At 57.7% G+C, this 25,826-nt stretch overlaps 1 protein-coding gene across 18 annotated transcripts in view; it reads left to right on the plus strand.

The window, feature by feature from the left end:
• Nucleotides 1-25,643, plus strand: part of MAST3 (microtubule associated serine/threonine kinase 3) — a 34,242-nt gene extending 8,599 nt beyond the window's left edge. For 2 of the 18 annotated variants that reach the window (XM_053930676.2, XM_053930682.2), the window contains 26 exons: nucleotides 6,172-6,260; nucleotides 6,341-6,413; nucleotides 6,582-6,602; nucleotides 7,106-7,184; nucleotides 7,616-7,776; nucleotides 7,963-8,038; nucleotides 8,308-8,517; nucleotides 8,604-8,705; nucleotides 8,951-9,083; nucleotides 10,522-10,583; nucleotides 10,968-11,053; nucleotides 11,818-12,026; nucleotides 12,606-12,744; nucleotides 15,609-15,741; nucleotides 15,955-16,120; nucleotides 16,484-16,585; nucleotides 17,267-17,389; nucleotides 18,177-18,286; nucleotides 19,109-19,242; nucleotides 19,769-20,013; nucleotides 20,427-20,633; nucleotides 20,933-21,159; nucleotides 21,561-21,683; nucleotides 22,235-22,371; nucleotides 22,503-22,684; nucleotides 23,579-25,642. In XM_053930676.2, the coding sequence (XP_053786651.1) occupies nucleotides 6,172-6,260; nucleotides 6,341-6,413; nucleotides 6,582-6,602; nucleotides 7,106-7,184; nucleotides 7,616-7,776; nucleotides 7,963-8,038; nucleotides 8,308-8,517; nucleotides 8,604-8,705; nucleotides 8,951-9,083; nucleotides 10,522-10,583; nucleotides 10,968-11,053; nucleotides 11,818-12,026; nucleotides 12,606-12,744; nucleotides 15,609-15,741; nucleotides 15,955-16,120; nucleotides 16,484-16,585; nucleotides 17,267-17,389; nucleotides 18,177-18,286; nucleotides 19,109-19,242; nucleotides 19,769-20,013; nucleotides 20,427-20,633; nucleotides 20,933-21,159; nucleotides 21,561-21,683; nucleotides 22,235-22,371; nucleotides 22,503-22,684; nucleotides 23,579-24,099 (3,850 nt within the window). In that variant the 3' untranslated portion in view covers nucleotides 24,100-25,642. Of the gene's footprint in view, nucleotides 1-2,737; nucleotides 3,612-6,171; nucleotides 6,261-6,340; nucleotides 6,414-6,581; nucleotides 6,603-7,105; nucleotides 7,185-7,615; nucleotides 7,777-7,926; nucleotides 8,039-8,307; nucleotides 8,518-8,603; nucleotides 8,706-8,950; nucleotides 9,084-10,521; nucleotides 10,584-10,967; nucleotides 11,054-11,817; nucleotides 12,027-12,605; nucleotides 12,745-15,608; nucleotides 15,742-15,954; nucleotides 16,121-16,483; nucleotides 16,586-17,266; nucleotides 17,390-18,176; nucleotides 18,287-19,108; nucleotides 19,243-19,768; nucleotides 20,014-20,426; nucleotides 20,634-20,932; nucleotides 21,160-21,560; nucleotides 21,684-22,234; nucleotides 22,372-22,502; nucleotides 22,685-23,578 lie in introns of those variants that run through there. The other 16 variants (XM_045195884.3, XM_053930670.2, XM_053930667.2 and 13 more) reach the window with 12 other exon arrangements.
• Nucleotides 25,644-25,826: the final 183 nt, after the last annotated feature.

The raw sequence follows: 25,826 nt of genomic DNA on the forward strand, positions 1-25,826 counted from the left end.
TTCAGTCGCCACCAGGGGGCAGCAGAGCCTATTGCTCTGGGCCAGGCAAGGAAATGGGTCCTTGCCTCTCCTATTGCCAACATCCTGGCAATAAGCCCACATTTATCCCCTCAGCCTCCCGTCGGGTGGATCTGGCCCCTTCCACCCTCTTGACTCCTCCTTGTTCGTCCCCTCATCACTCCCCCTGCTCTAGCCCAGCAACTTCCTGGACTACCAGAATGTGAGCTAGTGTAGCCTCAGGGCCTTTGCACTTGTCCTTTCTGCCCAGAACTTTATTTTCTCCAGGGCCTCCTTTCTTCATTTTTCAAATCTCCATCAAGCCCACAGAAAAGGAAGCCTTCCTTGAACACCCCCTATTTAAGGGTGCTCAAGTCCTGGTTACATTCATTATACCCATCTATTTTTCTCATCCAAACCTTATCATGGGTGTGATTTTCACGTTTTCTTGAGTGACAGTTGGGGTATTTTTCTTACCCAGAAGTCTGGAAGAAACCTTGAGGGCCAGACTTCGATCTGTCCTAGTCATCCTATACCTTCAGGGCAAGCCAGGTATACACCAGGCGCTCACTTAATGCTTGTGGCGTGCACAGAAGGGAGGCAGCGGGGAGGGCACTGCCTGGGGTGGTGGTGGTGGTGGTAAGAGGGGTTGAAGAAGGTCCTGAGCTGGACTCTCACAGACAAGGGGGAGACACAGGCTGTTCCAGGCAGGAACGGCATTATCAGAGGAGTGTTCCTTCTGGGGCCCTGAATGCCAAGGATAGAAAGAATTTGGATTTCCTACCCAGGGTGCTGGGAGCTGCACAGGATATGGGTCTGGGAGGGGTATGGACATCTCATGGGCAGGCGGGAAGGGCTCAGGTGGTCAGACCAGGGAGGGGTTGGGGGGATCTGCACACCCACTGGGGGCTCATCCATTTACACAATCTCTAATACAAGCAGAGAGGCAGAGCCCTAATCACGGCCAGGGTCTGGGCTCTGGCAGAGGCATTCACTCAGGAGTGTAGTGTTGCTGTAACTGCAGTGAGAAGCCACAGAGGCGGTGTGAGCAGGGGAGGGACGTGATTTGGTGGGTATTGGGCTGGCACCAAAGGTCAGTGGCTCAGCCAGTCTCCCACAGGAGGCCTTTGCTATGGCCACAGGCCCTCTTCACTGTCAGCTGCAGCCCCCCTGCTGAGGAAGAAACTGAGGCCAGATGGACATGGGAGAAGCACCTACTGGGGACACCAGTGCAGTGGGTGTGATGGGGGCGCGGAGGCGGTGCAGTGTGAGGCTGCAGCTGAGGATGAGGGACAGCTGCTTTCTTAACCATGTGCAGAAGTGTCCCCAGCACATGTTGGGGGAGGTTGTGGGCACAGCCTGTCAGCATATGGTGATACAAGACTGTGGCTTCATCTTCACTTGGGTCCCCAGATCTGGGGCCACTTGAGTTCCCCTTATACAGGCGGCTGGACGCCTAAGGGCCATCGGTGACCCTTCCTATCTTCATCTCCACATCCAGCCCCTTGGCCTCAAAAGAAGTCCAGAATCCACCTACTTGTCTCCACAGCCCCACCCTGGTCCAGGCCTCAGTGTCCCCCTCCCAAGCCCTGTCACAGTCCCTCAGTAGCCTCCTGCCACCTCCATTCTTGCCCCCGACAGCTCCTCTTCATAATAGCAGACGGGGGCTGCTAATAGCAGACTAGGTTTACAAACATAGTCCAGAACACACCGTTCCCCTGCCCAGGTGTCCTCCATGGCTCCCCATGGCTCCTACAGTAAACCTGTGCTTTCCCCGGAGCCCACAGTGCCTACATTGTCAGCCCTGCTGGCGTGTTCCCCTCAGCCCTGCCTCAGGACCTTTGCATGAGCTGTGCCCTCTACTTGGGGCACTCTTTCTCCATGGCTGGTGCCTGTCTTCCTTCTCCCTGACTCAGCTGGCTGCAGTGTCACACCTGTCCTTTGCCAGTGTTACACCTGTCCTTTTCCCCCCTCCACCTCAGTGATCGAAATTAACTTGTTCACTTAATTGTTTCCCATTTGTTCTCTGCCTCCTGCACCAGACTGGGGTCCCCTGAGGGCAAGGATTATTTGTGGCTTTGTTCTCACTGGGTCCCCAGGGTTTGGCACAGGGGCAGGCACACAGTAGGTGCTCAACCAACATTCACTAAGTGGATGAATCGCCAAATATGAGTGTTTCACCCTGGCAGACCTGGAGAGCACTCCTGGGGAGACACACAGCAGGTGTCTGGGCCACAGGACGGGCCACCTGGGGGTGACATTGGATATGAGGAGACAGGGTAGGGAGCCTGAGAGAGACTTGAGAAGCAAAACTGGTGGCAAGAGAGATCAGCAGGTTAGGGCCACACAGGGCAGCAGCACCCACTCCATACCCGAGCCTCCGCTCCTCAAATACGGGTCTGGGCTCCAGCATCAGTTGTGGTCCAGTTACCAAAGTGCGGTGTGGCCTGCAAAGGGGCCGCCCGCGGGGTGATGCTGCCCCTGACTTCCTGAGGCTGTTATGAAAGGAGGAAGCATTCATTTATTGTCTACTGCATGAGACATTTCTCCTTTCATGGTGAACACAGTGAGCTGAACCCCCAGCCCAATGCCAGTCGCTTTCTGTGCCTCTGATTCTGTTCCATTCCACGAGCGTTATGTGTAGATTGGCGAAACAGGGGCCTGGAATTTAGCCTGATGCTACATTTACAAATAATTCCTGTAATCTTCTCATCAGCCCCGTTTTCCTCCCATTTTACAGTTGAAAAGACTGAGACTTGCAAAATTAAATCAGGCACCTGATTCCTGACAGTAGCCAGGTTGATGGCCTTTGCTGGCGAACAGACTGGCAGAGCGTGTCATATGCCCTGAATTAGTTTGCTGAACATGCCCCCTGTGTCAGCCCTGTACTGGGAGATGCTGGGACCCCAAGCCTGGGAAAGACAACGCCGGACAGACACAAAAGAAGGCTTCCTGGAGGAGGGAACGCTGGATTTTGCCAGGCGGGAAGGGCATTCCAAAGAGTGGAGCCAGCGGGCGATAGCAAGAGTCCCGCCTGGCCGAGGGATGGGCCTTGCGTGTCGCACTTAGCAGAAGGGGTTAGCGCCCCCGGAGAGAGAGAAAGGGGTCCGTGATCAGATTTACATTTTAAGGGAAAGGAGCCAAGTTCCTAGGCCCAACCTCCAGCTGCCGCCAACGCCAGGTCCCCGCTGCCACTGTCATCCTGGCAACGCCCGGACCTTCCACCCGCGGCCCAGGCAACACCCCACCCCTCCGCCCGCGGCCCTCGCAACACTCCGCCCACTCGGCAGCACGCGGAGCTGCTGGCAACGCTTCCGCCTCGCTCCCCCGCCCCTGACAGGCCCCGCAGGGCGGGGTCCCCCGGCGCGCTCTTCCTCCTCAGTGCCCCGCGGTGCACCCCCCTTCGCCCCGCCCAGCGCTACCGGGCTCCCGGGGTCGATCCCGCTGCGGAGGTTCGCCCCCGGCCGCTGCCGGCAGCGCCCCCGCGCCTCCGGGGCCTCGGGAGGCACAAAGGGAAGAAGCAGCATGTCCGACCCCAGCTACTGGACGGCGGTGGCGGCTCCCGGCCACAGGAGCCGCCTGGCCAAGGGCGCACTGCTGCAGCGCTCCAAGAGGTAGGGGTCACGGCGCCGGCGGAGTAAACACTAGTGGCCAAGAGTGTGTCTCCAAGGTGTGGCGAGGGCCACTGTTTGCGGTGGTAGGGGGACGGAAGAGGACGCTTTGGGATCGAGGTATCCACTTGGGTCCCAGACACCCTCTTGATGTCCCCTCGGGGCCCACACTGGGGTGTCTGTCTGTCAGGGTGGGTCGCAGTTGGGGTGGATGAGGCAGCAGGGAGTTGAGACTCCCTGAACCCAGGGCTCTAGGCCCAGGTTGACCTGGGGAGGTGCTTCTCGGAAAAACTGACGCTGATCTTTCCTCGGGGCCCCAGCTAGAAATGTTGGTTCACAAACATATGTGCTGCAAGAGGCCGGGGTGCATGTGGTCGTGTCAGGAGTGCCAGTCGCTGGGTTTAACCGGGAGCAACTCCTGGCCTCTCTTGGAGTCTCAGTTTCCCCTTCTGAAAAGCAGATACTAAGTGAGTCCTGTGGACAGTACTGGACCTTGACTCAAATGCCAGCTCAGCCACTGCCAGGCTGTGTGACCTCAGGCAGTTCCTTTACCTCTCTGTGCTTGTGTGTCTCATCCCTGCGGGGATGTGGCATTCCCAAAGGGGGGCATAGGCAGAGGCTGGGCAGTGGAACCTTGAATGCCAAGTCCAAGGGCTTAGACCCTTCTCCCAGAACCTGGGGAGCCACACAAGGTTTGTGGGAACCTCAGGGGCTGGGTGTGGCAAACTGGTCTCAGGCCCCTGTTTTCTGCCATATTCTCCTGTTGAACCACATGGGTGGTGCTGGGCTGCTTCTCAGCGTCCTGGGCTTCCTCCAGGGGGGGCTCAGCAAATAGCCCTCCACAGATGCTCGGAAAGTGAACAGATGGTGCCCACTTCCCCTTTGACACCTCCTGTTAGGCTGTTTTCAAGAATGCCCTGCCTGAGAGCAAGAGGTGGGCCGCCAAGTGTTTTTCCCAAATGCTTTTGGAAGTGACAGATGATGAGGGTGGAGGTGGGAGTAAGGAACCAGGTGAGGGGCGGGGAGCGGATGTGGGACTGGTGTGTGCCTGCGCGTGTGTGTGCGTGTGCGTTTGTGTGTGTGGAGGGGGTAGGCAGGAAGTTTTGCAGGAACCTGTGGGGTTTCACTTTTGCTTCTCTACCTCAGATTAGAGGACAATCCCTGTGGCTGTTGACATCTGTGGCCTCAGTTTCCCCGGGCTGGGAAATGGGTGCGTGTGGTCCCTCCCACCTCCTAGCTTGTTGGGATTGACAAATGGTGACTTACTTCACTGGGGGGACATGGCTGTGCACCAGGCCCACAAGCCTTGTCAGGGAAAGATGACAGTTTGTGTACCTGCCACCAAAGCTGAGCCATGGGCACCGGTTTTATCCGATCTTCCCCACCCTGCACTGGCTGTGTGGCTCAGCTGCTTGGGCATTGTCCCGCAAACCGGATTCCCAGTCGGGGCGCATGCCTGGGTTGTGGGTTTGGTCTTCAGTTGGGGTGCGACGGAAGGCAACCAATCTGTTTCTTTCTCACACATCGATGTTTCTCCCTCTCTCTCTAAAAAAGAAAAAGGTTCCCAGCACTTGCAAGGTATACCAATGGGGAAACTGAGTCTCAGAGGGGCAGCCTTGGGCAGGCTGGATCTAAACACCGCCTGCCCCCCGCCCCATGCCTGTCTTGTTGCCTGGGTCAGTGGCTGACCATGCCTTCCCACCTTGGCCTGCACTGTGCCTTCTGCCTGGGACACTGCTCCTGGCCTGGCGAAGCTGAGGTTTCGCCTCCCTCCCTGTGCAGCGCTGCGGCTGAGCTGCGTTGGCGGCAGGGGTGTGTGGGCTGATGCACTCGGCAGCAAGCAGAGCTGTTGCTGGGCGACTGCTCTGGGAGGGTTGTGGGGGGGCAGTGTCGCTCCCAGCTTCCTTCTGCCAGGGTGGGTGCTGGAGCCAGGGCATGGGCGGTCTCAGCCTGGGCAGGGGCTGGTGGCCAGAAGGAACCAAGACAGAAAGAAATGTGGGCAACAGTTTGACAGGACAAGAGACAGGGCCCAGCTGTGCAATATCCTGACTTCAGAGTTTTTAAGGGTCAGACTGGCATTTTGGGGGGATCTTGGGGAGGCATATTGTCAAGAGACAGGGCCAGTATCCTGGGAAAGGGTGCACAGAATGGAACGGGGGACTGTCTTAACCCCACGTGTGGGCTCTGGGGTCCTTTCCACCCTCTGCTTATTCTCCAGAGCTCCCGCCAGGCGTGGGAAAGGTGCAGGGGTGGGAGTGTGAACACTGAAGCCTGAGAAGGCAGGCCTGGGGCTCCTGGCCATGCGCGGTGACCACCAGGAAGCCAGAAGTGCTTCATGCCACCACTGATAATAACAGTAATAGCAGATTTAATATTAGTAATACTTGTCAAATGTGAGTTATGCCGGGCCTTGAAATCTGGGCTAAGTAAGGGCCATAGGGGATTCCAGCCAGGGGCAAAGTGGGAGCGATTGTGCCCAGCTTCCCGCCCTGCGCCAAAGCCAGCCGCATGTGGGCTACAGCCCTGGGCCAACACCTAACCGTATCCCCACCTGCCCCTACAGCTGCCGCAGCGGGAACCGTAAGAGCCTCGTGGTAGGAACACCCTCACCAACCCTCTCCCGGCCCCTGTCACCTCTGTCAGTCCCAACTGGTGAGCATGGGAACAAGCGGGTGGGCACTGTGTCCTGCCTTCACCCCTGATGACTCAGTTTCCCCTGGCCTCCTGCTCAGCAGGCAACAGCCCGCTGGATAGTCCCCGGAACTTCTCAGCTGTGTCAGCTGCCAGCTTCCCCTTTGCCCGGAGGTGAGTAGTCCCTGGCTTTGGGGGACGCTGTCCTTCTGACGGTGAAGGGACAGGCAGGGCACATGCACCTGGTGGACCTGCCTCCTCACTGGCCTTTTCCCATCCCTTGACCCCTGCCCTGCCGTGGTCCCTCCCCCTGGTTTCTGCCCCTGCCTCTGCCTTCTGCAGCCACCTGCCTCGCACAGACAGGTAATTTCAACGAGCCCTTGGGGGGAAGAGGGGACACCGCCAGGCCTAAGAATCACTAATTCCCTAAAAGTAATTCGTTCACGTAAGAGCTGGTGGAGGACCTGTTGTGTGCCAGGCATTCAAATGTCACTTATTCATTCAACATCTACTGAGTGCCTGCTGTCTGCCACGCCCTGTGCTGAGGGGCTGGACTCTGGCCGTTGGGGAGTCCTCTTGGTGGTGGCCAGAATGTACCCCACCAGGTACAACTCAGAGGTGGCAGCTTGGATTGGGGGGGGCGGGTAGGAACCCATTGGCAGCTGGAGTCAGGGAGGACTTCAGAGGAGGTGTCTGAATGATGAAGAAGAGACACCTAGTGGACGTGCCCACGCTGAATCGCTGTTCTCAGCCTTGTAGAGTGCCCCTTCCAACAGGGCCAGAATCCAGCAGCCTCAGTGTTCATCCATGGGCCCCACAAACCGCACGGGCCATGCCTGCCTTCCAATTCTGATTCTCCTCCCCAGGGCTGATGGCAGAAGATGGTCCCTGGCATCCCTCCCGTCTTCTGGCTATGGAACCAACACACCCAGCTCCACTGTCTCGGTACCTGCAGTCCCCCTTGGCGGGCAGACAGGCAGTGCAGGGTTGGAGGGGGACATGTCTTTGGTTTTTCCCAGGGGTCAGTTGTACAGTTCACAGACTCCTAGCTTCTGCCAAAGTACTGCATTCTGGACGATGTGGAGGTCCCTGCGAGGACCCAGCCTTAGCCCCAGGAGCCCCCCAGTCTAGCATATACAGATACCCCTAGCCTGTGGGGTCAAGGCCTGGCTGGAGGGGGTCTTGGGGCTACCAAGGGAACAGCCAGAGACGGCTTCCTGGAGGAGGGGGCATCAGAGCTGGGGTATTGAGGAGCCAGGCAGGAGTGTATTACTGTCTGATGATCAGCCGGCAGCCTGGGCCTTCAGGGCCAGTGCTGGGGGTCCTGGCTGTGGTGCTGACCACCAACCCGTGGCCCTCATACACCCTCCTGCCAGTCGAGCTCATCCTCCCGGGAGCGTCTCCACCAGCTTCCTTTCCAGCCGACGCCAGACGAACTACGTTTCCTGTCCAAGCATTTCCGCAGCTCGGAGAGTGTGGCTGATGAAGAGGGTGGCCACCGCTCACCCCGCCTTCGACCCCGCTCCCGCAGCCTCAGGTGGGCCTTGACCGCCTGCCCTTGACGGCTAGCCCCTGCCCTAGCACCTCCTTGGGCTGGCATTTGGACCCCTCCATGGCTCCTCCTCCCCCGCTGGCCAGGAACCTGCCTTGGCCTGGCTCAGCCCCCTCCCCCTGGGCTGGGTCTCAGGTCTTGTGTCACCAGCTGATCATCACCCCCCTTCAGCCCTGGACGCACAACAGGAACCTTCGACAACGAGATCGTCATGATGAACCACGTGTACCGGGAGAGGTTCCCGAAGGTGGGCAGTGCCCTGTGACTGGACCGGCCCCAACACCCATCCACATTGCTGTCCGTCTGTGTGATAGCCAGGCACTCTCTGTCTTGGCTGTGTCCCCACATCTGTCCATTTCTCTTTTTCCCTCTTGGTCTCAATTGCCCCCCTCCCCATCCCCTGCCCCCACTGGCTACATGGTCGCATCTCTCTCCCCGCTGTCTCCCCTGCTCCCATCTGCTCATGTTGCTCCCCAGTCCCATGCAATGACTGGGTCGCCCGTCTCCCCCGCCCAGGCCACGGCCCAGATGGAGGGCCGTCTGCAGGAGTTCCTCATCGCCTTTGCACCCGGTGCCCGGCTGGCAGTGGCCGACGGCGTCCTGGGCTTCATCCACCATCAGATCGTCGAGCTGGCCCGCGACTGCCTGGCCAAGTCTGGAGAGGCACTTGTCACCTCCCGCTACTTCCTAGAGATGCAAGAGAAGCTGGAGAGGCTGCTGCAGGATGTGTGTGGCGGCGGGGCTTGGGGCTGGGGGTCCTGGGTGGGGCAGGGACAAGGCCAACGAGTGACATCCCGCCCACCTGCCTCCAGGCCCACGAGCGCTCTGACAGTGAGGAGGTTGGCTTCATTGTCCAGCTGGTCCGGAAGCTGCTGATCATCATTTCACGGCCTGCAAGGCTCCTCGAGTGCCTCGTGAGTCCCCTCGCACGGCCAGAGGCAGGGGCCTCGCAGAGCTGAGACCAGATCCCCAAGATACGAGACACAGTCCCCATTGTGTAGGGCTTCAAGAGGCTGCCAGGCTGGGGTGGGCTTCCTGTAGGATGGGACAGGAGCTGAGACCCCAGGGACAAGTTGGAGCCACTGGCCAGAGTGCTCCAGATGGAAGGCACGGCCCTTGCGAAGGCCTGGAGGTGAGACCAAGCTCTCTGCACCCCCAGGAGTTTGACCCTGAGGAGTTTTACCACCTGCTGGAGGCTGCTGAGGGCCAGGCCCGAGAGGGCCAGGGCATCAAGACGGACCTGCCGCAGTACATCATTGGGCAGCTGGGCCTGGCTAAGGACCCCCTTGAGGGTGAGCTGGGTGGGGCAGGGGGGAAGGAGGAGACTGAGGAGAGGCTGGAGTAGAGTCTTGTCCTTGTCTCTGTTTCCTGCCCTTGGTCACCTGTGGGACCCTCTGTGGGCGAAGTGTCCAAGGCCCCGGGTCAGCTGGCTGCACGTTGGACCCCTGACCTGCCAGGGCCTTGAGTAGTCAGTGTCCTCAAATGCCAGGTTGAAACGGGCCAGAACCCCAGGGGACCACCACTGGCAGTGACATTCACATCGTCCTGCAAATTCACAAAGCCTGTTGCCAGTTTCATCCGACTGTGGCCCTGGAGGTGGACTGGGAGTTGGACGGGGCTACCTCTCGGGAAGAACCCCCTGACAGCCAGGGCAGGGGGTCCACGAGGGAAGCATGGAACAGGTTTGCCCAGTACGGGGGTGGTCAGGGCAGGCTCTGAGAGGAGGTGATACTGAAGCTGAGGATGGAGAGGCGACCAGATGCTGACCTGGCAGGGCAAAGGGGGAGAACCAGGAGGGGGAACAAGAAAGGCCCTGAGGTGGGACTATGCCTGGTGTGTTGGCAGAGCAGCAAAGGGGGTACAGCTGAGGAGCAAACAGGGAAGCTGGGGGAGGCAAGGGGTTTGGTGGGACCTGGACATAGTTGTCGGTGCCCACCCAGCGTCATTGCTGTGTTAAGTCTGGGACCAGGCTGCCATTATCCCCGTTCAAAGCTGGAGAGACTGAGGCAGCAGGCGGATGAGGGTGAGCAGGGCATCGGACACAGGTGTGCCCAGGCCAACCACTGGTGGACCGGCCCTGTGGCCAAAGCCATCCTCCTGTCTGTCCAGTGAAGATAACGCAGGTGGCGCTGGGGGTGGCCTGGTGTCAGAGGGAGCAGCAGTGACCAGGCAGGTGGCTGCTGAGGCTGTGGGGGCAGAGCACCTGCCCAGCCCCCTGGGGGGCCCACTGAGAATGGGAGGGGCTGCGTTTGAGCCCTGGCCTCACTCACCCTTGAGGCTCCACCGCTGTATCACATCCCAGCCTAGCTCTGGGACCATGAGGCACTCTTCATTGCCACGGCCACAGCTTACAGTTCAGGGGCCACTCACTCGGACCTTCTGCCGAGCCCTGGGGCTGGACTGTCGGGGGCTCCCCCTGGGCCACACCCTGAGCTAGGAGTCATTAGGTTGCCAGGAGCCTGGTCACAGCTGGTGTTCACTGGCCCAAGGCTGGGAGCCAGGGTTTGATCAAGGCTGAGCAGCCGGAGCCCTCCTGGACAGCCCCTCAGTTGTCTAGTCCAGCCTCCCGGGTTTGCCTGAGACTCGGACACAGTGGGGGCTCATTGGCAGTATCCTGGGAGCTGGTCAGGGGAGGCTCTGCGTCCCCAGCTCCAGATGGGCCCTCAGGGTATCTCTGGGTGATAGGCAAGATGCAGAGGCCCCACTTAAGGCTTCTCCCTCATCTTGCAGAGATGGTGCCTCTGAGTCACCTCGATGACAGAGAACAAGCCCCAGCACCCGAGTCCCTGGAGGTAAGGCACGGAGCTATGGGACCCACACCTGTCTTATTTTCTTTCAGAGCAGACCAGGCAGCCATGGGACGGTCTGGGTTTGCAGAAGGTGTGCGTGACTGGTGCTGGAGCTGTGGCTGTGGGGCGAGGTGGGGGAAGTCAGGTTGCTGTGCTGTGGAGGTAGGGCAAGGCAGGGCTGGAGGGGGCACTGGAAAGGTGTTTTGGAGGCTGTGTCGGAGTTTTCTGGAAGGAGGACACAGCTTGGCAAAAGCTCAGAAACTGGGACACCGAGTTGGAGAAGTTTGGATGCGAGAGGAAGTAGCATCAGGCACCAGGACTTGGGGGCTAGAAGAGCTCAGCCCACTCTTCAGGGGGTCAGGACCCTGAACCCTTCTTGCCCCCTAGAGCCGTGCCCTGGTCGGCGCGTCACGGAGGAAGCCGTGCGAGAGCGACTTTGAGACCATCAAGCTCATTAGCAATGGGGCCTACGGGTGAGTTCTTGGGTGCCCCGTAGGCCCATTTCTCACATACCCACGGGGATGCCTGAGGCCCCGTGGCCTCTGAGTACACAGCAGGGAAACTGAGGCCTGCGGAGGGACGAGGAGTTGCAACACAGCCAGGCATGGCTGCAGACGGCCTCGTCCCTGGTCCAGGTGTCGTGGGCTCTGATCGGGAGAAAAGGTGACCACATGGTGGCAGTAGCATGCAGTGAGCCCTGTTTGTCACTGACAGATTTGCAGAGGGGTGGGCGTGGAAAGTCCCTGACAGCCTGAGACCCTCAGAGCAAGATGGGAGAGGGGGCCAATGGCATGGTGGCGAGTCTCTGGGTGAGAGAGCCCCAAAGGGCAGCAACAGCATGTGTGGGTTCCTTATAGCCCCGGGGTTTATCTGTGGCTGCGAGTGTGGGGTGCAGTTTCACCAGGTATATGAAGCCAGAAGGTGCCAAGTGGCTTATTTGGACTATATTTAAATCGGTTTGAGTTTGGTGCGGGATTTTGAGATAATGGGTCTCAGCCTGGTGTGAATAAATAAACATTGTAAGGGCCAGTACACCAGGGTCGCGTCTGGCTCATTAATAGGACACCAAGGAGGGCAGCTTAAACCCAGGAAGAGGGGTCAGGAATGGAGAAGGGTGTCCCAGGTGGAGAGCTCGACACAGGCCAGGGCCAGCAGATCCGGTGCTGGGCCCAGGTCTGTGTGCCGTGTCTGCCAGGGCCTTGAGCTCAGGCCTCAGCCAGCCTGGACCTCCTCCCAGGGCCGTCTACCTGGTGCGGCACCGGGACACCCGGCAGCGCTTTGCCATCAAGAAGATCAACAAGCAGAACCTGATCCTGCGCAACCAGATCCAGCAGGTCTTCGTGGAGCGCGACATCCTCACCTTCGCCGAGAACCCCTTTGTGGTCAGCATGTTCTGCTCCTTTGAGACCCGGCGCCACCTCTGCATGGTCATGGAGTACGTGGAAGGTGCGGTCCCTCGGGCTTGCATGCCTCTAGCGACAGGGAGCTCACCCTCTTTTTGGGAGAAAGCCCCTCCTTGGGCCAGGGTGCTACGTGCTCTAATCTTCATGGGGTCCCAGCCTGCCCTAGGGACTGTCAGTCTAGAATTGGGGATCGGGGTTGGGGGAGCCCAAAGAAGAGTGGGAGGGCAGGACCCTAGAGGATAGGGGAAGGATGTACATCCTAGGCAGGGGAGACTGGTGGGCAGAGGCCTGGAGGCTGGAAGAATAGGGGAGGGCTCAGGGTGAGGAGTTTGGCTTCAGGTTGTAGTTCAGGATAGAGCAGGGCCTTCGGTAAGTGCAGGAACGGCCATTTACCAGCGTGCTGTCTGCCAAGGAAAGAGAGCGTGCACTTAGGACGCACCCTTAACAGAGCTGCTGCCCTGGGGGCGAGAATCAGGAGGCAGGGTCTACCCTCCCCAAAGCCCTGCCCGGTTTTCCACCCTGATTCTGTACCACTGGGGACCTTTGCACCAAGCAGGGAGGGTGCGGAGGAGTTGGTCAGGGCTGTACAGCCTCCGCCTCTGAGCACCTTGGCCCCTTGCAGGGGGCGACTGTGCCACACTCCTGAAGAACATGGGTCCGCTGCCCGTGGACATGGCCCGCATGTACTTCGCGGAGACGGTGCTGGCACTGGAATACCTGCACAACTACGGCATAGTGCATAGGGACCTCAAGCCTGACAAGTGAGAGACTGGGGCTTCAGGGGCGGCCCGGGAGGGTTGGGGGCGGGGCTTGGGAGGGCTGAGGGCAGGGTTTGGAGCCATGCAAGGGGTGGGGCCCAGAGAGCCATGGGGGCGGTGCCTCAGTGGGGTCTGGGGCTGCTCAGTAGTTCCACCTATCTGGATTCTTTTGGCATCATGGGGTCCCTACTAGCAGGAAGGCGGGGAACTTGCACATGTTGAGCACCTGGTGTGTACAGAGAGAACAAATGCTTAATAGGCACTTGCTGTATGCAGGGGAAAAGGACTGCGCACTTATGGATGTGGGGCCAGGCAAGGAGAGGGAATGTGCACTTCGGCATCGGCTGTATTCAGGGAAAGGGAACGTGCGTGCTGCTAGACCTTATATGTGAAGAAAGGGACTACGCATATCTTGAGCACATGTTATGTTTTAGTGCAGGAAAGGAAGAGACGAATGTTTATTGGGAGTCTTAGAATGTTTATTTTATTCTAGCATCTAGTAAGCTCCTACTATGTGCCAGTTCTCTGGGTGACAGGGGGAGATGTGAGCATGAATGTGAATAACCCTTCATGCTTTGTAACCCCTACAAAATTTTAAAAGCAGTCTCCCCTGTGCTAATTGAGCACCTGCTGTGTACAGAGGAAAGGGCTCACCCATGTATTGAGTGCCCTGTGGATATGAGGCAAGAACCCCAAGTTTCTCAGGTACTTGCTATGTGGAGTTGTGAACATAAGCAGTAAGAGCCCTGCATGTTTTCAGGGCATCTCGTAATTTGCAAGAGGCTTAGAAAACAAAGCAAATGTGTATTTGGCACCTGCTGTATACCTAGGCCTGTGCTCAATGCCCTAAGGAAGCTCTGTGTCCAATGGGCCTCTCTGAGATCATCCCAGAGTGGGGTGGGGTCCTCTGAGCTTCTCAGGTCAGACCCCAACGAAGGGCCTGCCCCTCTCAGGTCCCTCATCTGCAAGATGGGGCGAGAAGTTGCCCAACCTTAAAGGGTTGAGAGAGGGGTAGGTGCATACAGTAGGTGCCTGAGAAAAATACTATTTCATTTTCACTTTGGAAAGTTTCAAATACACCTCAAAATCAAGAGAAGGTACATTAGCTCCCTAGGGCTGCCTTAACAAAATACCACAGACCAGGCAGCTTAAACAGGAGATTTATTCTCACAGTCGGGAGGCCGAAGTCCAAGATCAAGGTGTCAGCAGGGCTGTGCCCTCTCTGAAGGCACCAGGGAGGGATCTGCTCCGAGGAGGGACCTCTCTCCCAGCTTCTGGCAGTTTCTTGGCTTGTGGCAGCCTCACCCCAGTGCTCACTTGGCGCTCCCCCTGCGTGCACGTCTCTGTCCAGACCTCCCCTTTTCATAAGGACCCCGGTCGTGTTGGGTCAGAGGCCTCCCTGCTCCAATCTGACCTTGTCTCAGGTAACCACGTGCCCAAGGACTCTGTCTCCGAGTAAAGTCACACTCACAGTTACTGGGGGTTAGCGTTCCAACAGGTGTATTTGGGGGAACACAGTTCATCCCATAACAGAAGGGCATAGTGCCCCGTGCCCAGACTCGGGCTCCACGGCAACCAGCACTTGACCAGTCCTTTCTCCCCTCCCCACTGCGTGATTTGAAGGAAAGCCCAGGCATGCTATCATTTCATTTATAAGAAGAAAAAATAATTTAAATAGCATATGTAATCAGTGTTCAAGAAATGAACCATTTTTTTTAAAACCAGGAACTGTGTTTTTCTTTCTCTCTTTCTTTCTTTCTTTCTTTCATTCTTTCTTTCTTTCACTGATTGATTTGAGAGAGCAAGAGAAACATTGATTTGTTGTTGCACTTATGGATACATTCTTTAGCCAATTCTTGTATGTGCCCCGACCACGAATGGAATATGCAACCTTGGCGTGTTGGGACCGCGCTCGAACAACCAAGCTACCCGGCCGGGGCAAGAAACGAACGTTTTTTTAGATGGCGTACCTGGAGGGGCCCAGGAAACGCTGGCTGTCTTAACGTGGCCTTGGTGCCGCAGCACGCGGCTGCACCCGATCGCTTTTCCCGCAGCTGCTGCACGCAGTGGTTGCTCGGGAAACACCCCTTCTTTTTAAAAAGCAGCAGATGCACATAATAGGTGCACAGAATTGTTTCTTTACAGAGTTGAGGTTCACAGTAGGTGCCAAATAGATGGCTCATCCAACAACCTGGATATATACAGAGAGTTCTATGGGGAGCTCTCCAGAAATTTATTTTTAAGCTGCAGAGGCCTCCAGGAGGTGCGTGAAAACGTGACTTTATAAAGATAGAGCACGTGATTCTGTCACGTAGCAAACCATTTATATATTTCAGCGAGAAAACTTAAACAGCAGCACACGCAGTGGATGTGTGAGTTTTTAAACAATGGGTCCACTCATGAGGGGCACAGACATGTATCTGTATACACCAGGTGCTCAAGGTGTGTTCATTTTTCAACATGGTAGGTAAACAATAGGTGCTTGCAAAGTGTTTAATGTGTTACAATAATGGATGTTGGCACAAAAACACTCTGTAGATACCCACTGCCCAAGAGGTATTCAGGAGATGGTTTAACAGAGTTGGGAGATGCTGTGATTCTCAGGAAATTTAGTTTTGCACAGCAAAGTATACAGTAGGTGCTCAATAGCAACACCAGATGTACCCAGTAGGTGCACAGAGATGTTTGCCAAATTTGTAATAGTGCCCGAGACCCACTGGTTCTTGTGATAACGTGGCTGTGCACCAGAAGGACCTCTCCGTGCCCTGGGGGTCTCTGGCCCACCCTGGGTAGAGCCAAGCTCCAGGGCAGCAGGAGCTGCCAGTGCCTGGGCCGCAGCCCTGAGTATGCCGCCTGCCCACCCACAGCCTGCTCATCACCTCGCTCGGCCACATCAAGCTGACCGACTTCGGCCTATCCAAGATCGGGCTCATGAGCATGGCCACCAACCTCTACGAGGGCCACATTGAGAAGGACACCAGGGAATTCATGGACAAGCAGGTGGGCGGCCAGGCGCCCCCAAGTGCTGGGCCCCCTCCATCTGAAGCCTGACCCCAGGACATGGCAAGACTTGGTAGCAAAAAGGAGGAAATAGACTGCCCCCTTTAATTCTACCAACCCTTTATTCCCAGCCTGGGCCTGGCCTCCCGGTCTCTCCTGGGGTTTCTCCTGGGCTGGGGGCCATCCTCAGTTTCCCTGTTCTGCCTGGCCCAGGTGTGCGGGACACCTGAGTACATCGCACCCGAAGTGATCTTCCGCCAGGGCTACGGCAAGCCGGTGGACTGGTGGGCCATGGGCATTGTCCTCTACGAGTTCCTGGTGGGCTGCGTGCCCTTCTTTGGAGACACGCCTGAGGAACTCTTTGGCCAGGTGGTCAGTGGTGCGTTCCCCACCCCCTGGGGCCTCGGGTTTGAGTGTCTGCTGCCCTGGGGCTCAGACCAATTATGGAGCAATTAGATGCCAACAATGCCAAGAAGGGAAAGCAGAAAGGGGAGGGGCAGGGGGCCGGGACGCTGCATTAAGTAGAGAGCTGTGGAGGCCTCAGAGATGACATGTGAGCAAAGACCTGCAAGTATGAGAGGTAGCTGTGGACATAGAAGAGGGGAAAGTGCTCAGAGCAAAAGCTGGGAAGCGGGACTGAGCCTTGTATGTTGAACAAACAGAGAAGGCAAATGGCGCAGTTAGTGAGGGGAGGTGCTAGGCAGAACTATCCCCACCCTGTTACTCCCTCCTCTCCTTTTAGATGAGATCATGTGGCCAGAGGGGGAGGAGGCCCTTCCAGCTGACGCCCAGGACCTCATTACCAGGCTCCTCCGGCAGAACCCACTGGACCGACTTGGCACTGGTATGTGTAGAGGCTGGGGTAAACAAGAGCTCTACTTGAAAGGCTGTGTGGAGGAGAGGGCCTTGGAGCTGGGGTTTTGAAGGATACATAGGAGTTTGCCAGGAATGAGCACAAGACCTTAAAGGAACAGCAAGTAGCTGGGTCTGGTACAGACAGGGGCACTGAGGCTGAGTGAGTATGTGAGCCTGCAAGATCTCCAGGGGCTGTGTCCTAAGTCCTCGATGGCCCAGCCCAGTAGATCCCACTATTCCAGTTTTCCCAGCCGCCTAGTGGATAGTCAGGGAACATTTGAGACCTGTGCATGAACCCGTTAACACGGCCACTGTGGGTCACACTCATGATGAAGCCTGGCCCCGGGAGAGAACAGTGGGGCCAAAGCTGGGAACAGGACACCTTCAGGCAGTCAGCTCCGCTCCATGGAGCAGAAACGTGTGGAAAAGGCCCAGGAAGGAAGCCCTTCTAAGACTGTGGGGTTTCTACAGGTGGTGGTATCTCAGAATCCGGCAGGAGTAGGAGCAGGGCCTGGGTTCAAGCCCCAGCTCTGTTCCTCTCTGGGCTGTTAAAGAGTGGCTGGCTCCCCGCTCCCATCTTTCTGGTTCTGTGTTGGCCAAGTTTTGGTCCCCACTGGCTCAGAGGGCCGGGGGGCAGGGCCCCACTGGGCTCAGCCAGGCGTGTCTGCAGGTGGCACCCATGAGGTGAAGCAGCACCCCTTCTTCTGGACACTGGACTGGGCAGGGCTTCTGCGGCACAAGGCCGAGTTCGTGCCGCAGCTCGAAGCCGAGGACGACACCAGCTACTTCGACAGTGAGTAGGAGACCCAGGGGCGGACAGGGGTGTCTGCTAGGGTCTCTGCCTGGGCTGGGCTCCTCGCCTTGAGCCTAGAGCTTCCGAATTCCTGAGCTTTCGGAGAAGCTGGGGCAGTGTGCCCCCCCTGGCTGGGATTTCCTGTGCTTCTGGGCTCAGGAGGTACAGCACCCTCTCAAATGGTGGGAGGAGAAACCAAGGGACCGAGTGTGGCATACTGTCACCTGAGGTCTTCAGCAGGTTCAGCTTCCCAGCATGGGATCCTATCTGGGAGGGTGGGGTACCTTGCTGAGCTTTTGTGGAGGGGTCCCCACAGGTACCTCAGTGGACTCCCCCCACTCAGGGCTCCGGCCAAACACAGAAAATGCCCTTGGTTTCCAGTACCTCCTCCATAGCTTGCTGTGTGATTTTGGACATGTCAGAAGTCCTCTCTGCGTGTCTGTTTCCTCTTCTGTAAAGCGAGGAACATACTTGACGTTTGAGATGCACAGTTTTCCTAATTCTGGGTGACCTGTCTCAAGGATGAAGACACTAAGGCTCAGACACACAAATTCCCACCAACGGTGCCACAGCTTTTAGGGGCACAGCTAGGATGGAAGGGACTCCCAGCTACTCAATCTGCCACCCGAGCCTCTTGTCCCTAAACACACGAGGCATGATGGTCCCTCCTCGAGGCCTTTGCCCCGGTGGTACCCCTGCCCCACCCTGCCTGGGACACCCTCCCCGCCTCACTTCACCACCCTCACAGCCACATCACGGGGGCTGCACGTGCCTCTCCCTCCCGCAGCGCGCCTGGAACGGTACCGGCACCTGGGCTCTGAGGATGACGAGACCAACGATGAGGAATCGTCCACGGAGATCCCCCAGTTCTCATCCTGCTCCCACCGGTTCAGCAAGGTGGGGCCCCGGCTGAGATGTGGCCAGCGCTCAGGAAACATGTTTGGTTCTGGGCATTTTTTTACTGTGGTGAATACAGCATAAAATACACCGTTTTAGCCATTTTAGAGTGTGCAGGTCACTGGCATTTAGCATGCCCACAACACTGTGCAGTCATCATCTCTGTCCAGTTCCAGAACATTCCCATCACCCCCAAAGGAGACTCCATCCCTGTGAGCGGTCACTCCCTACACCCGCTCCTCCCCCCCAACCGCCACCAGTCTGCTGTCCGCCCCTGTGGATTTGCCTCTCCTGCACATTTCACGTAGACGGGATCACGTGCTGCGTGGCCTTTTGTGTCCGGCTTCCCTCACACTCAGCAGGATGTTTTCGAGGCTCATCTACACTATGGCGTGCGTCCACGCTTCAGTCCTTAGGGCTGAGTAACATTCCGTCACGTGGACGGACCTGGTCGTTGTGTCCTTCTCAGCTGATGGGCATTTGGGTTGTTTCCACTTTTTGGCAGTTGTCACTAGAGTGCCTATGCTGAGTGTCACTTTATAGCCTCACACTTAAGTTCCTTCCTGTGTTTATAATTTGATCAAAACCATCTGCACTACCTGCGGGCTGGGCTCAGGCAGGTTGTCCTCATCACCAACAGAAACCCCGGCTGTGTCCCCCTTGGTCTCTGGGCCCGCACGGTGGGCCGCAGACTCTGCTGTCTCTGGGCACGTGCTAAGTAAGGATTTAAGGAGGTGAATCACAGGGAAGCACTGGGCATGTAGGAAGTGGGTGTGGCTCCTGCCTCCATTTTTATTGCTGTTATTTTTTATTACTTCTCAGGTCTACAGCAGCTCTGAGTTCCTGGCTGTGCAGCCGACCCCAACCTTCACCGAACGGGGCTTCAGTGAGGACCGGGAGGAGGGATGGGAGCGCAGCGAAGGGGAGTATGGCCGCCGGCTGAGCACTGAGGTCCGGTAGGTGGGCTGGGCAGTATAAGCATATCCAGCTTCCGAGCTTAATGGGAGGTGGAGCCATAAAATCTAACACTGAAAAGAGTTTCCTAGTGGCCTAGTAGTAAAAGGTCAAACACATGGGCCAACCTGTGTTTGGCCTCTGCCAGTCTAGCCCGTCATTACTCCCTTTGTCTTAGCATTTCTAACCACACTAAACACGAAGCAGCGTGTACCATCACACTGCTCGGCTTTTGTCTGCCTAGTTTCCTCTGCCCGGAATGCCCTTTGCTAAAAAACTCCTACTCCTCCTTCACAGTCCAGACTCAGCAGAAATAATCAGTGTCTGCTAGAGGATGGGCACTGGAAGCCGGGTTTTAAGAGACGAGTAGGAGTTCTCTGGGTAGACACAAAGAATGGAGCAGGCACGGGAACTCACCCTGTATTTTCAAATTGCCCCTGACTCTAGGCTGAGAGTTAAGATGTTGCCACTGGGGGGGACTGGGGTGCAGGTACCTGGCAGGCATGACTTGGACTCTTCCCTGCTCAGGCTGAGGTCCTGGACATCCTCGGGCTCCACCTGCTACTCATCCTCTTCCCAGCCTGAGCGGGTACCTAGCCCATCTCTCCTGAACACCACCGGCCCGGACACAATGCCCAAGTTTGCCTTCTCGTCAGAAGATGAGGGGGCCAGCCCAGCCCCTGTGGGCCCCAAGAGGCCCATCTTCATTCTTGGGGAGCCTGACCTGCCCCCAGCAGCCACCCCAGTGATGCCCAAGCCCTCCAGCCTCTCTGGTAAGCGGTGCCGAGGGTGGGAGGGGTGGTATGATGGAACATTTCTCAGAGAAAAGATTATTTTGAGGTAGGTTTTGAAGGATGAGTAGGAGTTTTTCAGAGAGCATTTAAGGTAGGAGAGGTCAGGGCTCTGGAGATGCCTTGGGCCTCAGCGTGGTCCCTAGGGAGCCTCTAGCTTCATTGTGTCCGGATGGGACAGGAGAGAGGGGTGGGCCTGGGAGCTGCCAGAGGGGGAGCTAGGGGCCCAATGAGAGGGAGAAAGGATTCCTGGAAAAAGGCACTTGAGGAGTGCAGCTTTTGGGGGAGACCAGTGTAGGAAGGGTACACAGGAAGAGGGAATTGCCTGAGCAAAGACCAAGAGGCTGCACTGTGTCCATGTCAGCCTTGACCCCCTGACCCTGCTTACCCCCCAGCCGACCCCACTGCCCTCAGTCAGGCACGCCTACGGAGCAACAGTGCTGGTGCCCGGCACTCCACGCCACGGACTCTGGATGCCAGCCGGGGCCACCGCCTCGGGGGCCCCAAAGACCCAGCCCCTGAGAAGTCCAGGGCCTCCCCAAGCAGGGGCTGCGTGCCCAAGTCAGCCTCCGTGTCCGCCCTGTCACTCATCATCACAGCTGGTAACGCCCAGGGCCCTGCCTCGTCTCGCTTGTCTGTCCATGTCCATTGTAACCACGGGGTGGGGTCTGCTTTGGCTGGGGTGTCAGGAGCTGAAGTTTGGCCTGAGCCCCAGGAGAGGGGAAGGGAGACCCGGGGGACTGGCACATCGTGGCACATGCAGAGGCCTGGCAGGGGGACCACGCTTGGAGCACGGAGCAGCAGCGAAGCAGCCAGAGTGGTCAGCATGGTGGGAGGGGAAGGCACCCTATAGGGGGGACCCACAAGGGAGTGACCCCCTCCCTAACCCTCATCCCTGCAGATGATGGCAGCGGTGGCCCCCTCATGAGCCCCCTGTCCCCACGCTCACTGTCCTCGAACCCGTCATCCCGTGACTCCTCTCCCAGTCGAGACCCGTCTCCTGTGTGTGGCAGCCTGCGGCCCCCCATTGTCATCCACAGCTCTGGCAAGAAGTATGGCTTCAGCCTGAGGGCCATCCGAGTCTACATGGGCGACAGTGACGTCTACACTGTGCACCACGTCGTCTGGGTGAGCTGGCCTCGGGGTGGGCATGGGCAGCCGGACCTGGTGTGGGGCTGGATGTGCCCTGCCGAGGTGTGTTTTCTAGTCTGTGAGGTTTGGGGGCCCAGGACAGGGAACTGGTGCCCCTGGGTCTTTTCCATCCCTGTCAGTTATGGGGGGGTTCGGCAAGAAGGACAGGGCTGGACAGAGGGACAAAGACCCTGCGTGGGCATGAAGCATATGCGTCATGCTGGCAAGTGCACAGTGGGTGGGTTGTCCTCCCTCCCCCCAGCCCAGGGCTTGGCCCATCCCCTCTCCAGTGGTCATTCTCTGAGTAGCCCCCAAGGTCAAGGAAACTGAGGCAAGTGAAAGGCAGCACTTGCTGGCATCTCTGGTTGTTGACCACTGACCCTGCCATCCCCCCACAGAGCGTGGAGGAGGGGAGCCCTGCCCATGAGGCGGGCCTGCGAGCCGGGGACCTCATCACCCACATCAATGGGGAGTCAGTCCTTGGGCTGGTACACATGGACGTCGTTGAGCTGCTGCTGAAGGTGCCACCCCCACGGCCCACCCATGGGGTTCCCAAGACCCCAGCTCCCTGTCCACCCTCAGGTCTCTCAGTATCCCCAGCACCCCTTGGCCTCTACTACTGATTCTCCATGGATCTCCCTCCACCCACACCACTGCTCCCAAGCCTAGGCCTTGTCCTCCCCCTTCCATCCAATCACGGTGTGCTTCCTTCTTTGACCCCTAACATCACCCCTAAAGGCCACTCCTCCAGGAAGCCCTTTCTGATCCCCTGGGGTCTGTGCCATCTCTGCCTCCCACAGGCCAGATGTCCTCAGGGGCTCAGGCCTGAGGGTGAGGACACAGGAGGAGGTAGGCCCCACGTTGAGTAGCTGGAACCAGCAGATAGGTGGACAGCTCACTGGATGGGCACACAGACATGGGCATGTGTCCTTAGCCCGGTGAATGGTAGATTGTTAGGTCAGATAGGACTGGACAGGATCTGGGGCTTTGGAGGACAAGCAGGAGATTGGGGGGGAGCGGCACTCATGGGATGGAGGCACACAGAAGAGACCCCTCACCATCGCTCCTGCAGAGCAGCAACAAGATCGCCCTTCGGACCACTGCCCTGGAGAACACATCCATCAAGGTGGGCCCTGCCCGAAAGAACGTGGCCAAGGGCCGCATGGCACGCAGGAGCAAGAGGAGCCGCCGGCGTGAGACACAGGATCGGTGAGCAACTAGGGAGTGTGGATGGGGGAACCTGTATCAGCTGGAGTGGGGGGATGGGGCACTAGAGGTAGCAGTCCCGAAGCTCCCGCTGAAGGCAGGGCTACTGGAGTACCTGGGGTTCTCACCCACAGGCGGAAGTCGCTCTTCAAGAAAATCTCAAAACAGTCGTCAGTGCTGCACACCAGCCGCAGCTTCTCCTCCGGCCTCCACCACTCCCTGTCATCCAGCGAGAGCCTCCCAGGCTCACCCACCCACAGCCTCTCCCCAAGCCCCACCATGCCCTGCCGCAGCCCTGCTCCTGAGGCCCTGGCAGGTGGGTGCACCCAGGACCGCCTGGGGAGGAGGGAGCAGGCAGAGATGGGAAGATGGATGACGTAATGTAGGAAAGAGGTGACTTGAGTCTAAGAGGCAGCCTGGGCATAGGCAGAGATAGGTGCAGGGCCAGGGAAGTGTGTGCCCAGCAGATGGAACACCATAGATAAAGGGGTCTAGACTGGAGGGATGTGCAAGCTGGGGGAGGCTGGAGAGGGGACACTGGAGGGTGGATCAGGCCTAAGAGCTGGGCTTAAATTGGCGGGAAGTAGGGAACCACAGAAGGTATGTGGACAAGAGAGGGCATGGAAAGATCATTTTGGTGCAGGAAAGGATGGTGACTTGGTCCAACAGTGAGAGACAGTCTGGGGCAACCCCGAAGAGAGGCAGGGAAGGCCTCTGGAGGAGGACCACAGATCTCCACCTCCAGGAAGCCCTCCCTGATTCCTGGTATCCCCAACTACTTCTCTCCCTCTGGCCACCCCCCAATCCAACCCCATGGGTTGGGGTTATCTATGCCATCTCTGCCTTCCTCAGACCAGGCGGCTTCTGGGGCTGAGCCCCAGGAGTGGGACGGTGAGCAGGGCCCTGGTTGGATATGTCTGGGGACCAGTGAGTGGACAGATGGACTGTGAATGGGTATCTTTGGCCCAATGAGTGATGAGTCATTGGGTGAGAAGTGGGTGAATAGGAGCTAGGGCTTTGATGGATGAGCAGTAGTTCACCAGATCTAAGCCCAGAGAATAGCCTTGCAAACAACAAGAGGCAGGAAAAGCAGGCACAATAGGTGGCCACCTGGAAGAGTGTAGACTTCGGCAGGTGCAGTCAGTCTTAGGGCCCCACCTCAAGGCTAAGGACGAGGCTAGTGGCCCTGACCTTTACCTGTCACCCACAGACACCGCATCCCCACCCAGTGCATCTCCAAGCTCCAGCAGCCCTGCCTCTCCAGCCGCTGCTGGCCACACCCGCCCCAGCTCCCTGCATGGCCTGGCTGCCAAGCTTGGGCCACCCCGCCATAAAGCTGGCCGCCGCAAGTCCACCAGCAGCATCCCACCCTCCCCCCTGGCTTGCCCGCCCGTGCCTGCACCCCCACCCCGCTCGCCCTCGCCCCTGCCCGCACCTACCCGGTCCCCAAGGTTGCGCCGGGGCCAGTCGGCTGACAAGCTGGGTACAGGTGAGCGGCTGGATGGGGAGCCAGGGCGTCGCAGCCACGGGCCCGACGCCGAGCTGGTGGTCATGCGAAGGCTGCACCTGTCTGAGCGCCGAGACTCCTTCAAGAAGCAGGAGGCCGTGCAGGAGGTGAGCTTTGATGACCCCACCGAGGAGGCCACCAGGCCACCCACCGTGATGCCACAGATCGAAGTGGAGGGTGCTGAGGCTGTGTCCGGAGCCCTGGAACCCACCGGGAAGGACTGATCCCTCCTGCCTGGCCTCCCCCTGGCCTGGAAGTCATGTGTTTTTTGTACAAGGTTCTTTCAGTCAAGTGACACCTGGATGGAGACTAAGCCACCAGTCTGTCACACCCAGAAGGCAGGCAGCCGTCACGGTCCTTGCTGGAAGGTGGAGTCAAGTGCCTCCATGTTTTGGTGCCCATCAGTCAGGGGCGATAGGGCAGGAATGGGGGATGAGGGTGGCATTGTAAATAGCAGCAAATCCCTGTGACTAATTTATTACTTTTTGTAAACAATAGCCCGATGGAGCCGCCCAGGTCCTGCCCCTTGCACCTGGGACCCCATTTGCAGACCCTGCCCCTGGGGCACAGAAGGAAGCACTTTGGACAGGTTACATGTGTTCTTGTTTCCTCATTTTTCTGTACTTGTAAAAATTTTTTTAAACTTTTTTGTGTTTTACTGGATCCCATCCCTGACCTAAGACACACCAATGGGGATGCGGCCCAGATCACTCCTCCAGGCCCAATCTAGATGTGACCTGGAGAGTCTGTAATTGATTCCCCTCCACCACAAAACAGTGTCCTCCTCATGATGCACTGGATGCTGAAGGCTGCTTTCCACTAGTGTAGCCTCCATCCGAAGACCAACCTGGTTAGAGTCTGCCTGCAGTCCTTTGGGCTTAGGGGATGTGGGAACTGGGGCTTTAACGTATGAGTAGGAGTTCATCGGATCTAGGCAAAGGGGTCACCCACTCCACTGGGGGACATTAATGCCCCAGGAGATGGAAGCCTCAAAGGGCACTGCCAGGGCAGAAGAACGTCCACCCTGGCCAGGATTTCACATGTTTCTCACCCACCAGGGTGAGCACTAGAACATGGTATGTCTGTGAAATACCCGCTGATGGTTCCCTCAATGTGTCAGAGCCTCCCTGGGGTGAAATTCGAGTAGAAAACCCAAAAGGGGGGTAGTGAAGCCCATGTCTGAGTCTTGGTTTCACTGTGTGGCTCTGGGAAAATGGCTTCTCCACTCTGTGCCTGGGTTTCCTTGTGTTTACAAAACTAATCCCAATGACTTTATGTGCCAAGCACTTTTACTTGTGGCTTGTCCCTCAGCCAGCCTTGAGAAGGCTGGAGCTGGTGTCATCACCATCTTTTTAACAACAATTAACAGAGGCCTGATGAGGGGCAGAGACTTGCCCCACAATCGCCTGGTGAGAGTCATGCATCAGGCCCTGCTGTGGGCCTTGTCAGCAAAGGAGCTTGAATGCGGAGTCTGGTGTCAGACACAGCCGACCCCGGCCAGCCCATGACGCTGTGTGACCCATGCGGGCATCCCAGAGCCTCCATGCCCCATTTGGAGGTGGCTGGCAAGATCGCTTGTGGATTTGGCCACATGGTTTGGGACACTTTACAGATACTGCAGCCTGCTCTGTGTCCTCCCTGCCCCTCTCCCAGCACTGCCCAGTGTTGGAGCTAGACCAAGGCTATGCATGACTTGCTTCTTTCTTCCATCATGAAGCTGACAGTGAATAAAACCCACATTGACAAAGAGGAGTTCCAGTGTCTGGATTTGTGAACAAGGGCCAAAAATGAGTAAAGGAAGAGTGGGGTGGGGGTGGGGTAAAAACAGACCCCTTGCTCAAAGTCATTTGAAGTGGGTTCTGACTGCTGCGTTGGAGTTCACTGAAACTCCCTGATGGCTTCTCTTGTCCTGGTTTCCCGCTGCCCTTTCCCTGTCAGTAGCCATCCTGGA

This window comes from Desmodus rotundus, chromosome 9 (genome assembly GCF_022682495.2).
Source record: "Desmodus rotundus isolate HL8 chromosome 9, HLdesRot8A.1, whole genome shotgun sequence".
NCBI classification, from domain to species: domain Eukaryota; kingdom Metazoa; phylum Chordata; class Mammalia; order Chiroptera; family Phyllostomidae; genus Desmodus; species Desmodus rotundus.